General features: G+C 39.7%; 1 protein-coding gene across 4 annotated transcripts in view; it reads right to left on the reverse strand.

Annotated features, from left to right (window-relative positions):
- Window positions 1-4,708: 4,708 nt before the first annotated feature.
- Window positions 4,709-13,228, reverse strand: part of LOC143347699 (uncharacterized) — a 34,218-nt gene continuing 25,698 nt past the window's right edge. Inside the window, exons 7-14 of one of the 4 annotated variants that reach the window (XM_076777121.1) lie at window positions 9,923-11,078; window positions 9,488-9,668; window positions 8,531-8,622; window positions 8,311-8,459; window positions 7,819-7,998; window positions 7,555-7,659; window positions 7,050-7,250; window positions 4,709-5,288 (exon numbers count right to left, since the gene is read on the reverse strand). In XM_076777121.1, the coding sequence (XP_076633236.1) occupies window positions 5,127-5,288; window positions 7,050-7,250; window positions 7,555-7,659; window positions 7,819-7,998; window positions 8,311-8,459; window positions 8,531-8,622; window positions 9,488-9,668; window positions 9,923-11,078 (2,226 nt within the window). In that variant the 3' untranslated portion in view covers window positions 4,709-5,126. Of the gene's footprint in view, window positions 5,289-7,049; window positions 7,251-7,554; window positions 7,660-7,818; window positions 7,999-8,310; window positions 8,460-8,530; window positions 8,662-9,487; window positions 9,669-9,922; window positions 11,079-13,228 lie in introns of those variants that run through there. The other 3 variants (XM_076777120.1, XM_076777119.1, XR_013080660.1) reach the window with 3 other exon arrangements.

Raw genomic sequence — 13,228 nt, forward strand, 5'->3', positions numbered from 1 at the left:
TGTCATCATTTTGTCGTCATTGTTGTCGTCGTCTTTGTGTCGTCATTTTGTTGTCGTTGTTGTTGTCGTCGTCTTTGTGTCGTCATTTTGTCGTCGTTGTTGTTGTCGTCGTCTTTGCGTCGTCATTTTGTCGTCACTGTTGTTGTCGTCGTCTTTGTGTCGTCATTTTGTCGTCGTCGTTGTCGTTGTTGTTCTCGTCATCGTCGTCATCATAATTGTTGTAGTCGTTGTTGTCATGATCATAAACACAACATAACCACAACATAAACACAATACAAAATACTAAACACTAAATATACTTTCAGGAAAAAAAAATTCCGTGGAAAAAAATTTTGTACCCCCTCCCTCCAACCAGGGAGAATTCTTTGAAGAATTCCACCGAATTCGAATAAAATATATTTTTGTTTTTATTATTTCTGTCCCCAATCACGATCGTTAATAAATAAAATTTCGTCCGCTAGATGAAAGTATCATAACCTCAAAGATTAATAGCAGAAATGAACGTAACGTTGGATTAGTTCGTCGAGAAAGGCGCCCATCAGCGTTGGGGTGCAATTTTCTCTAATTGTAAAGGAAACGGTATCGTCGAGATCAAACGCGATTCGTCGCAAGCGAACTAATTATCGTCCGTGGCGTCGATTACAGGCAGTACCGAGGTCTGGATCCGTAACAGCGGATCGCTTGGTGGCCTGTACACCCAGCGTTACGCCGGTTAACACGCGATTATCCAATTGAAAACGGTTGATTCACGGAGGAGCTAGCCAACGGATAGTTTAGAAACGATTTTCATAGACACCGCGAGTTTTTAGACGCAGAATGCAAATGGACAAGGTCTTGCCAAAGCTGAAAGCCATCGACACGTTTACACGATCGCTTTCTGCTTGTTTCTCTCGAATAAAAATTGTGGACGTCGAATTTTCCATGTCCAAAGATGTCCTCAACATTTGGTCAAATTATGAACATAAAAATATTCGATAATTCAATGGCGAATTTGTCATTTTACAATATTTCAAATTAAAGTAGCGTTATTTACAATTTTACAAGTATAACATTGTGTCTTAAATATATATTAAAACATTGTAAGTATTTAAAAAATTTAATGATTTCCCCCTGTAAAAAAATTCCGAAAAATCCCCCACTTTTCAGCCTGAGCCTCATCTCGAGACTTTGGCAAAATATTCGCCCCGATTTAATCCGAATTAATCGGGATTAAATAGTTGGGCCACACTGTCAAAAGATTCCCCTTCCCGGAAAGAAATAATTTTGTCCAAATTTTGTGATAAACAGAAAATAAAAAAAAAAGATATTTTGCCAAAAATAGTTTAGATATATTTGGATAGAAATCTTTCTCCTAGAAAGATACGCAATATACCCTATTCAAAAAAACGGAACAATGTATCAGCTAAATCCTTCCGAAGAACGACGGCCATAATTGGGTTAATGAGTAATTAAAAATAATCGTCCGAATCGCGCTGAACGAAAACTCGAGACGCGTTCGCTTCTGATTTTCTCGAATCGTTTATTAAATACAAGATTTAACAATATAATAATATAATTATAATAATACAAATATTAATAATATTATTAATCGTTACGTAATGGAAGTATTCTTACAAACAATTAACAGTTAATTATTAACTGTACAAGAACTGACTGTCGACGGAGGAACGACAGCAGCGAATCCAGGCAGTGGTTTCAGAGCACCGTTTCGAGAACGTACGAAGATATGGGAAAGATATCACTAAAAATGGAAATAGCTATTTAAAGAAAAATCCGCCACGCGTGACGAGACCGAGTAACGTGTTTAATTATTGATAAACGCTTCTCATTGGATTAATGTCTAATTTACAATTAATAGTAGATCACGTCTCGCGTGAATTCGATAATAAGAACTGATATCAATTGAGAACTGAAGTGGCATGTCTTCCATTTTGTATAATTCCGATCACTGGCAGTGACTCTTTCCGTTGTGATCGTCATTGCACAGGAGCAGGTATCGATTCTTTGGTATCAACATTACGCGTGTGGTCGTGCGACCGAAATTGGAATTATTCAGCGCTCGAGACTGGACGAAAATATCACCGAATCGTTTAATTCTTACAGTGCATATACAGGGTGTTCGGCCACACGTGGGAAAAATTTTAACAGGGGATTCCAGAGGCCAAAATAAGACGAAAATCAAGGATACCAATTTGTCGATGAAGGCTTCGTTAAAAAGTTATTAACGTTCAAAGTTTCGTCTGTAGAACGGCGCGTGATAGTGGTTCTCACAGACGAAACTTTAAACGTTAATAATTTTTTAACGAAGCCTCTATCAAGAAATTGATATTCTTAATTTTTGTCTTATTTTGGCCTCTAAAATCCCTCGTTAAAATTTTTCCCAAGGTTGATCGAACACCTTGTATAATTTTCATTCGATCATCGAAACTACCAAAACTTTTGCTCATTCGAATCGATCACTATTAAAAATATTTCTTTGTGACACGAACCATAGGTATTGATAAACTTTATATTCTTAATATTAATAGTCGAAAGTCACTGGTTCTTTTTAATATCCCATGAAAGCAATTTGCAAAGTTGCAAAGACTTTCACGAAAAGAATCAAAAAAATGTAATTAATCCGAGCAACGAGTTTTGCAATCCAGAGGGCAAGATTCAATTTTCGTCGATTATTACTGCCTCTGCTTCGCTGCACGGATTGCAATTTTCTGTGTAATTTTATTAACCGAGGTAATCTAATCGCGGAAAGTAATTCCGATTGAACAACTAAATCGATGACAATTCGATAACATTCTCGCATCGATGATCGAAACAAGCTACGCGCTTAAGTAAAACGGTATTCCCTGATGTCCTGAAAAACTACGTCGTTTGCCGAGTCGGTGAAGAAAAGTGTACAGAGAGGAGCCGCTTTTTCGACAAACGCCGCTTTATATTCGGCGAATCGATATTTGAAGTAGGCCAGTGACATTCGCGTCGCAAAAAGTGGACCGCTTCGACTTCGCTCCTCCCCCCAAGCAATTTAACCTCAAAATTCCGGGCACGCTTGTCGAGACTTTCGTAGAATTTCAAATTCATTATAATCGTAACAAAACTTATTCTTTAGAAACGTAGACGAACGTTCGAATAAAGTTCCTGAATTTTTCAGCGATTTATTCTCCCACGTTTTTGGAAAATATTCTCGTATCCAATTTTACTTTAATATGCATTAGTCCATCGATCAGAAACCATTGTACCGAAGTAGACAACATGAAGCTGGACGTTGATCAATTATAATTGCAGTCGAATGTCATACAGTTTAAAGATTTGTCTGAATGTAATAAAGAAATGTAATTAAATTCCTCAATTCTGAGGACAATGGGCAAACAAGCAAAATATTCCATTGTTTTCCCGCTAGTGGCGCTAGTGGAAAGACAAATAACCAGTTTTCGACTCATTATACAGTTTAAAGATTTGTCTGAATGTAATAAAGAAACGTAATTAAATTCCACATTTACCAATTCTGAGAATGAGCAAACAAGCGAAATATTTCGTGGTTTTCACGCTGGTGGCGCTAGTGGAAAGACAAATAACCAGTTTTCGACTCATACAATTTAAAGATTTGTCTGAATGTAATAAAGAAATGTAATTAAATTCCACATTTACCAATTCTGAGAATGGGCAAACAAGCAAAATATTCCATTGTTTTCACGCTGGTGGCGCTAGTGGAAAGACAAATAACCAGTTTTCGACTCATTATACAGTTTAAAGATTTGTCTGAATGTAATAAAGAAATGTAATTAAATTCCACATTTCCCAATTCTGAGAATGGGCAAACAAGCGAAATATTTCGTGGTTTTCACGCTGTTGGCGCTAGTGGAAAGACAGATAACCTGTTTTGGACTGTTTCTCCCATCGTGAACAACGTAACTTTGCATTCGACTCGAAAACAACATTGAAAACCGAACGTGAGTATTACGCGTACGATTAATGAATTTTCTAAGCAAATTCGAGTTTTTTTGGGGGGAAAAATTTGATCTGCTCCTTCTAATGAGAATCTCGGGCACGCCACTTCAATGGATGACGCTATCACGTCTCTTTGGCAACTTCACTTTTGCTTTTCGTTCTCAATATGTGATCACGTTGGTCGAGTCCGCTCGTTTAACTATAATTGACGCCTCGATTATGTCATCGACTCGAATTCATCGATCGGGAAGTCTACGACACAGTCTGCGTAACGAGAAACGCTCTCTAATCGTTCTGATTAATTAACTGTAAATGTACAGAATAAAAACTTACGCTGCTATCCGTTATAATTGCATGTTCCATTCAATTATTAATACAAACAGTCGGAATTTCGCTATCATTAAGAAAACGGTTACTTCCCCCGCATAAATACGTAAATAATTCTTACGAGTAGAAACGACAGTAATACCATTGGAGGTTAGGTTAACGTTGACGTTTCGTTGTTTGCTTTTTTTCTTTCTTCGCGATATTCTCTGGTTTATTTCTCTGTTTTCGCTTCAGAAATACGTACGTCAGATTTATAATTAAACGTCTGGTTTACCTTTGCGTTGGTACAACATAACGATGTTCAGAGCTTGTTAATAATTTATAATAAATTATAGATACGAAACTGAACAAAAAAAAACGTACACTTCGGACTGTAAATAACGATATCCTCAAAGAAACATTTCGAAAAATTTTCCCTACATAATTTCTATTATCTCGTCTTTCGAACATTTTTGGGACTTCTACACACACATACACGCGTCAAACTTAAACAATTTGCTATTTATTATGTAATTCGAGACCCCGGGGTTGTCCACGACTCGAACATATTTTCCAAGTCTCTTTCATTCGCGTGCCTCTTAAAATCCTAACCTTAAAACTTCTTTGTCTTCTTCTTAATTGCTCCTAAGTAAATCATATTTATTTGGAAGGTTGCTTTTTTCTTCTTGCATTTAACAACGTTTACTCGCGGGAACGAACTCCAACCCAACCGAGCACAATATTTAATATTTTACATCTCCTTTTGGTAAAACAACAAACACAAATTCCTAAATTACTTTTGCGTCTTTTGTTGTTCCCTTTCCGTAGGATTCGAGAGACATCCCCCTTTTCTCCTCTTATTTTTATTTCTTCGAGACTCATACGACGTAAATTGGATCCTTGCACACCGATATCCTTGCCTCCTGGAGGATTCTCAGCCTCGGTCCCAAGGGAACCCCCATCTTTTGCAGCCTCTCTTCGCTTAAGTAGGGAAGCTCCACCATTCCGACCTTTTCCTTCTCGAATGCAGTCGCGTATTTCTAGAAGAGTATTAAATGGTGTTTATAATTTGTTGGGAACTGAGAAGATTGTCTTTGCTGTGTGGAAGGAAGCGAATAGACGAGATAAAAGGAGAGGAGGGACGTTGAGACATTGAATGGACAGTCGAGGAGTCTAATTTTTTTTATATCTTAACAATATTACTAGCATTTATTTCAAACAACTGAAAATATAAATGAGGCCATTGCAGACGATTTAAATCTTGTGGCAAGAGTTCCCTCGCTCGACACCAGAGGGCCACGCTCTTGTCTCTCTCGCAAGTGCTCAACCGTCCTGTTTATATGCAGAATGTACGGCCATCCGTGGGAAAAATCCGTCAAGGACTTTGTTCGATAATGCAAAACGTCCACTATATTCTGTCCATTCCACCATATTGAATTAAAACCGATAATACTTTTTAAATTAGAAAAAATTCATTAAAAATCGAACTCGTTAAAATCGAGAAATCCGATTAACAAGTACTAAAAAGCTGAAATTATAAATTTATTCAATTTTCTTATATTTCGAGAATTACGCGAATTCATATTGCAAGCAACAAAAACATTATTTTGCTTCGATAATGCTTATAACAGTGACGAGATAACAAATTTTGCATCCAATCTTATCTTATCGCCATTTTTTAAGCGGTCGTAATGCAAATATTTCAGAATCTCGTAACAAGGAAACTTAAACTTTCGACGTTTAACATTTTGACTACCACGACATCCATATATAGGTGACAGGATTTACCATTATGATACTAGAAAAATTAATTCTCAATTTAAGACATTGAGGGAAATAAATTTGGATAGAATTTGTGAATTTTAACGAGGTTACGAAAATAAGTATACAGGGTGTTCGAACCTGGGAAAAATTTTAATGGGAGATTCTAGAGGCCAAAACAAGACGAAAATCAAGAATACCAATTTGTTGATGGAGGCTTCGTTAAAAAGTTATTAACGTTTAAAGTTCCGCCAGTATTTAATTTTTTTCTAGAAAATGCGCAGGATTTCGGGGGTATGTATATTCACCAAGAATGATTGTAATTGACCCCCGCAACCGAAAATAATTTTTTCAGAACGATTCGAAATTTTTTAATTTCGTCTAAAAATTTTAGTAACTTCTCGAATTTTTTTCTCGAAAGTGGGTAGGATTTCGGAGGTATGTGTAATGACCAAAAATAATTGTAATTAACCCCCGCAACCGAAAATAATTTTTTCATAACGATTTGAAATTTTTGAATTTAATTGTTAATAACTTTTTAACGAAGCCGCCATCAAGAAATTGGTATTCTTGATTTTCGTCCTATCTTGGCCTCTAGAATCCCCCATTAAAGTTTTTCCTGGGAGTGGCCGAACACCCTGTATATAAACAGGGCGGTCGAGCACTTGCGAGAAAGACAAGAGCGTGGCCCTCTGGTGGCGAGCGAGGGAACTCTTGCCGCAAGATTTAAATCGTCTGCAATGCATGATTTATAATTTCAATTGTTTGAAATAAATGCTAGTAATATTGTTAAGATATAAAAAAATTAAATGAAGATTCTGGAGTGAAATTAAACAAAATGATTCTTTGTGGTAATGACTACCCATCCTAGGATTGTTAGTTGCCTAGTCTTTGATATTTCTGGGACATTTTAGGAATATTTAGCAGAAGTGAGAAGGAAGGATGGAGGAAGATAGCTTTGTTAGGTATTTTTATTTGCCTCCAGAGGGCAACTCGAGACTAAAATTGATAATGTGGCTTGCACACACGTACACACACACCTCATACCCAAGTTCCCTCAGGAACAATCTGATGAGCGGTGGTTCTGTACCGAAGAACTTGGTGAGCTTCTTCACCCTCGAAGGGTTGGACAGGGCTGGCAGCTCGGAATCTTTGATCAGCGGCTGGGATTGCGACCTCACCATTGCCATGCTCGTTTGCGTCCTCAGAGCAGCAATCTCGCCCCTTATGTTTTCCATTTCCTGCGAAAACCTGGTAGTAGTGAGTTTCAGAAATTCTGACTGCTTTATCGTTTAACAACAACCGCCCACTGTTTGCCCAATTGGGACCCCCTAACGTCTCCTCTCGTAAATCGTTCGAAACTAACATTCTCAACTAATTATTTTATCCTCGATGGAATAATTGAACGGGACGATACTTTATTTATTTACGGTCAAAAATTGATTTACTAACATTATTAAATTACAAAAGATCTGTGACACTTTCATCGAAATTGCTAACATTCTATGGGGTGGTCGTTTTCAAACGCTAACGAGATTTTCTCACCTGTATCATCAAGTGCTGCGTCCTCATCTCCGAGCTCAGGTGCGCCACGGACCTGGCGAGCGTAACTACGTGAGATTCTAATCGTTGAAAACGTTTGTTAATGCTCTGCAAACGTAACGGTAATTTTTCAGCATTTAATCGACGAATCAAAATACGAAATTAACAACAATAAAAAAAAAACCGAAACGAATGGTGATTCCACGATTCCTAAAATTTTAAACAAGCTCGGTAAAGTAATGCCCTGAAAAATATCGGCTAACTGACCTTGATGTCTTTGGCTTTCTTCATCCTGTCGTCGATCGCGTGCGATCTACGTTTATCGTGATGCCTCGTGACGGGCCTGGACGAGACGGACGACGTTGGCAGCGAAGAAACGGACCCATAACTGATCAGGCCCCTGGCCTTTCGTCTCTTCTTCACGCTTCCGCCCAACAATTTCAATACCTAAAATAAATATTTAAACACATTTTAATTGATACAAATTTTAATAGAAATTACACAAAGCCTCATAACACAAAGGTTTCGAAAAAAAAATTTATTTTTGGTCCTCCCTCCCCTCCTCTTAACCCCACGACACTTCACCCCATTACGCAAAGCATTAAAAAAAAATGTTTGTTTGATCCTCCTCCCCCTGCTGTTAACTCCACGACACTTAACCCCGATAGACAAGAGATTCAAAAAAAATTTTTTTTTGGTCCTCCTCCTCCTTCTGTAAATCCCGCCACAGGTGAATATTTTTAAAGAAATAACATTCACCTCGCTGTACATATTTTCCAAGCCCTCGAGTTGCTTCCTAATCGTCCTAGCGTCGTTGGTGCTCAAGTCTGAGTCGCTTCTGTCCAGCATGGAGTCCAGATCGAGTCCGGTGGTCGTCGAGGTCAGATCGGCGGCCTCCACGCCGAAAACTGGACAAACAACATCTCTGTGACCCGGCTGAACAAGCAACCGCGAATTAAGAAGGAAGAAGACCACTCACGATGAGAAAACTTTTTTGCAGCTTCCTTCTTCGAAGTCGAGGCACCGCGATGCTTCGTGCTGCCGGAGAACCCCCTTTTCTCCATGGCCTTGCTGTAATCGCTGTAATTAGGTTTCGACCCGTATGGTAAGCTAAAAGGTCCACAAACATGCAATTGTTAAGTTCGCTAAGAAGGCCGGGGAAGACGGTTAATTATCGCGGGAGTACAGAACAGTGTCGAATGACCAGTGTTTATCTTCTGTTAGCACGCAATAGGCCACTAGCGAAACCGGACTCTGGGATTATTTTATGCGTAATAGTACTCTAGCAAGCTCGATCCCGTCGCTTTATTACCCAGATTATTTTCGTTGTTGATCCACTGGCAAATTTTCGCGAGAAAAGTAGAAAATTCTGTCAAAGTTTGGAGGACTGATTTTTTAACCACCCTGTATAATACTTTTTCTATAATCTCAAGTGGGCTTACAATGAGAGATAATCGACAAGACTTATTTAATTCTAAGCGTCAGTTTATTAAATATTTTTTATTATTATACTATCTAATTATATCCACATTAATCTGTATCGAATGATAAAAATAAAACGAATACAATGAATATTTCTTACGATTGAGAACCACTGTCGACATAGAAACTGTATTGTACGAGCCACATTTTTGTTAGCGTGAAAGTTATTATTAGTACCATCGGGAGTGTTTTATTCCATCGCGGTGGAAAATGGAAAGAAAATGGAAGCTCATGGAATAAATTCGTTCCCATCCAGTCTCCATATACCGAAAAAGCACCAGAGAACGTGCCACGGGCTGTTCACTTTCGACAGTTTCATCGGTTGGTCGCTTCGATACACCGATATCGGCGTTTCGATCTACGCGACGAGCAGAAAGAGTCGGAAGTAGCGCGAACCAGTGACCGGAAGTGACATCGGTTACGAGACGAAGAGGTCTGTTTGATGTAACGTTACCTCGCCGAGTATCGATTTCTCGATGTTCTGGGACTTTCGTGGGGCGAAAGCGGCGGCAGAGGTGGCGTTACCGACGATACGCTTTCGGACAACGTCGAATGCGCCATTGCAGGGACGTCCCTCGGTTCCAGAATGCTCCTCAGCTCCGATTCCACGATATCCACCCACTCGGAGTCTTGCACTGTCAGGAAAAAATATCAGTAAATATCGTTAGAAGGTTCGTTACGATGCTCCGGTATAAGGACGCTTGGTATGGTTATTTTTATTTTGGGGAAAGTGACTGTACTCGACGATATCTGTGAGAATCATAGGTCCAAATACAGAGAGAGCAACCAAGATTTGGTCCAGAATTGTTATCGGTAAAAATATTTCTGTCGTCAAGAATTCCTAATAAAACGCCACAGATGTGTTTAAAGTGACGTTCAAGCAACGAACCTGGCGGATGCGTTTGATCCTCCGGCGGGGGGCGCCGTCCGCTAGAATAAACAGCGGATCCCCTCCCCGAGTCAACGTTGGAGGAACTCTGGCCAGCTTTGTCGTAATCCGAGCCGGATCCCTGATTCTGTATCTTCAGTCGTCCGATGCCGTGTTCCAGCTCGTCTTTCTTAATCTCCGATTTCACAACCGAATCCTTTGCATATTGATTCTCGGCCCGTTTCGATCCCTCTGCGTTCCCGATCTTCAAACCGGATGTACTTCTCGTCGTCGCGTCCGCTTCCGGAGCCTCTTTGGACGCCTTGGACCCGTAATGATTCTCCTCGACTCTTTTCTGCAATTCTTCGATCCTTTTCTGAACGGAGGATCCTTCTAATTCCTGATTCTCTTGGCCAACACCCGCAGGCTCTTGGTCCCTCTTGGAGCACCTGACGGTCTCGTCTCTGCGGATGGCGAAGCTCTCCAACCTGTACTCCTCCTTCCTCTGTGAATCGGTTCTCCCGAACTCGCCTAGTCCGTGGTTCTCAACCATGATCTCGTACCTTTCCTTGTCCAACGGATCCACCGTGAGCGCCTTCATGGGATCGACGGGGTTCCTCGGTGGATCGTTCAACCGTTCGTCCTCGTAGCAGAGCTGCGGCTGGGACGCGGCCTTCTCGATCCCCTTCGTCGAGTTCCGTTGCTGGAACTCGATCTCCTGGTTGCAGTCGGTCTTCATGTACACCTGGGGAACGCCGTACTTCGGTCGACCCTGAGCATAGTGATAGTAGACCTCTTGCCCCGAGAGCCTGAGTTCCTGCGTCTGCCTCGATGTGCTTGGCAGGTCTATCTGAGACCTGGACATGGCTTGTCTAGCTTGCTGGTACTGTTGGTAGGACACGTTGTTCGAGAAATAGCTCTGTTGCACGTTCCTGACGCCTGTTTGGCTGCCCTGCTGACCGGCCAGTTGCTGCTGGTGCAGTTGTTGGATCAGCTGCCGCTGGTGCATGTTCTGCGCGTGCTGTTGGGCGAACCTGGGACTCTGATGGTGGTTCTGGTTCTGGTGCAGCAGCTGCTGGGGACTTTGGAAGGTTTGGCTCGTCGGTTGCATCGCGTTTGTCACTTGGTGCTGCTGCATGGGCAGACCCAGAGGCTTCTGCACCTGCGTCCCTTGACCCTGTCAGAGGGATGAATAGTGTGTGAGTTCGAGAGGATTTTAAAGTAAGTTTGAGAAGGTTTGGAAGCAAGTTTCAAAGGGTTTGTCTCAATTGAAAGCTGAGACAAGTGTGGAGTAGCTTGAGACCTAGGTTTGGGACGGTGGGTATGTTTGAAAGATAAAATATAAAAATATTTAAATGTTCATCGTGATTGTGTTTTTGTGTACATCGTCAATAATACGATTAATGCTTTGAGATGATTATGAAATGTTAAATAACTATTTACAAAAGGGAACATTTTTTATTGAGCCTGGAAGCAATTGTTCGTTCGTTATACTAAAATTGTATTTTTGAGGGGCTCTGGAATTTCATAAAACTAACCTCGAAAAAAGTTGGACACGTTTCTTTATTAAACCGCGCGTGGACGCAAGCAGCCAATAAATTTCGAGAACTGTACGTAGTGCGATGCATTGTGTTGCGTGTGGTTGGCTTTAGAAGGCATAAATATGGAACACGTATCACGTGCACCGTGTGTTTGAATAGGATGTATGTGTCGCGTTATTGCACCTTCTGAATTTATATGAAGATAAGTACACCACCCTCTTTACGTGAGAATAACCTTTTCAGCCATAACCTAGGAAATATCTATTGGACCCTTCGACGACCATGGGTCATTTCTGACCCACGCTGCCCGTGTATCATACTTACGAAGTCATTTCTCTACCAAAATTTTATATTATTATTCCAATTAACAAAGTATTAACAAAACTAGTCCTGTTTTATTAAACAATATAAAAAAGGAAATTAGTTGCTAAGCCATCACCAACCCTAACAAACAGAAAAAGTCAACGCATAACCTAAAAATAATTTCCAACGAATATTTCTATTTTTGATCGCTTATAAAATTGAACATCAAATAGAACAGTATAATGTCTCGAATATAACATTGTTTATGTATAAACAGATGTGCATAAATATAAAAGATGGCTGTCCAGGGGTTTAATATCCGATACTCGCCTATGGCGTTTTCGATTACTATTGTATGTGGTATTTCCGCGCGAATTATTTCTGTGGAGAAATAGACGAAGTGACGGAAATAAATATTCATGAAGTACAAGCAAACTGGACTGCAGTGTCACGGAAAGAAAACGTTCGTCGCATGTTTGAAACGTATGAGTAAGTACGCTCGGTGATACGAATCCGTTTCGATGTTCAGCTCGCGATAACCCTTTTCATTTACGACAGGCTTCTCGATCTTATGACTTAAAATGACTTCTGAGAGACATACAGGGTGTTCGGCTACACCTGGAAAAATTTTAATGGGAGATTCTAGAGACCAAAATAAGACGAAAATCAAGAATACCAATTTGTCGATGGAGGCTTCGTTAAAAAGTTATTAACGTTTAAAGTTCCGCCTGTGGAACGGCGCGTGATAGTGGTTCTCACAGGCGAAACTTTAAACGTTAATAACTTTTTAACGAAGCCTCCATCGACAATTTGGTATTCTTGATTTTCGTCTTATTTTGGCCTCTAGAATTGCCCATTAAAAATTTTCCCAGTTTCAAATTTCGAATTTAATTAATTATGAGTATAGTAAATTTTTTTTTTATTCGACGATTTTTATACTCGTAAATTGTTGACAGATTTCATAGCGATGCAAACTATGTAGGTTAATCGTATCTGGAATGGATGTTTCCACTAGTAGCTTCGTCATCCAATAGACGATAAAATGATGCGCTCAACTATGTCGTGCCCCTGTCGCACGCTTTAACGCGTCAGACCGAGAAACGCATTTTGATTGAAAAGGAGTGCATTATATTGTATCGTCGAACGACTAGAGAAAGTTGCAAAGTGTTGATCAAACTTCACAGACTTTACTCACGATCAAAATCCTACGTCCACACTTGCGTCCTCCATGTTTGTTTGAGTCCACGAAAATATTAAAAATCGTTTAAAAAAACTTGTAATTAAATTTCAAAGTGTTGCCACTTTTTCCAATTATCTCTTTTCGTTTGTAACTTCAAGTGTTAAAATTTTCAAAAAAATTGAAATATATCTAGTTTCAAAAAAAAAATGTTCCATAGATTTTTATTAAAAAAATATTCAATTTTCACAGGTTTACAGGTGAATATTTTTAAAGAAATAATATTCAACTTGTTTCTTTTACCCC

The sequence above is a fragment of the Colletes latitarsis genome, chromosome 11 (assembly GCF_051014445.1).
Source record: "Colletes latitarsis isolate SP2378_abdomen chromosome 11, iyColLati1, whole genome shotgun sequence".
NCBI classification, from domain to species: Eukaryota; Metazoa; Arthropoda; class Insecta; order Hymenoptera; family Colletidae; genus Colletes; species Colletes latitarsis.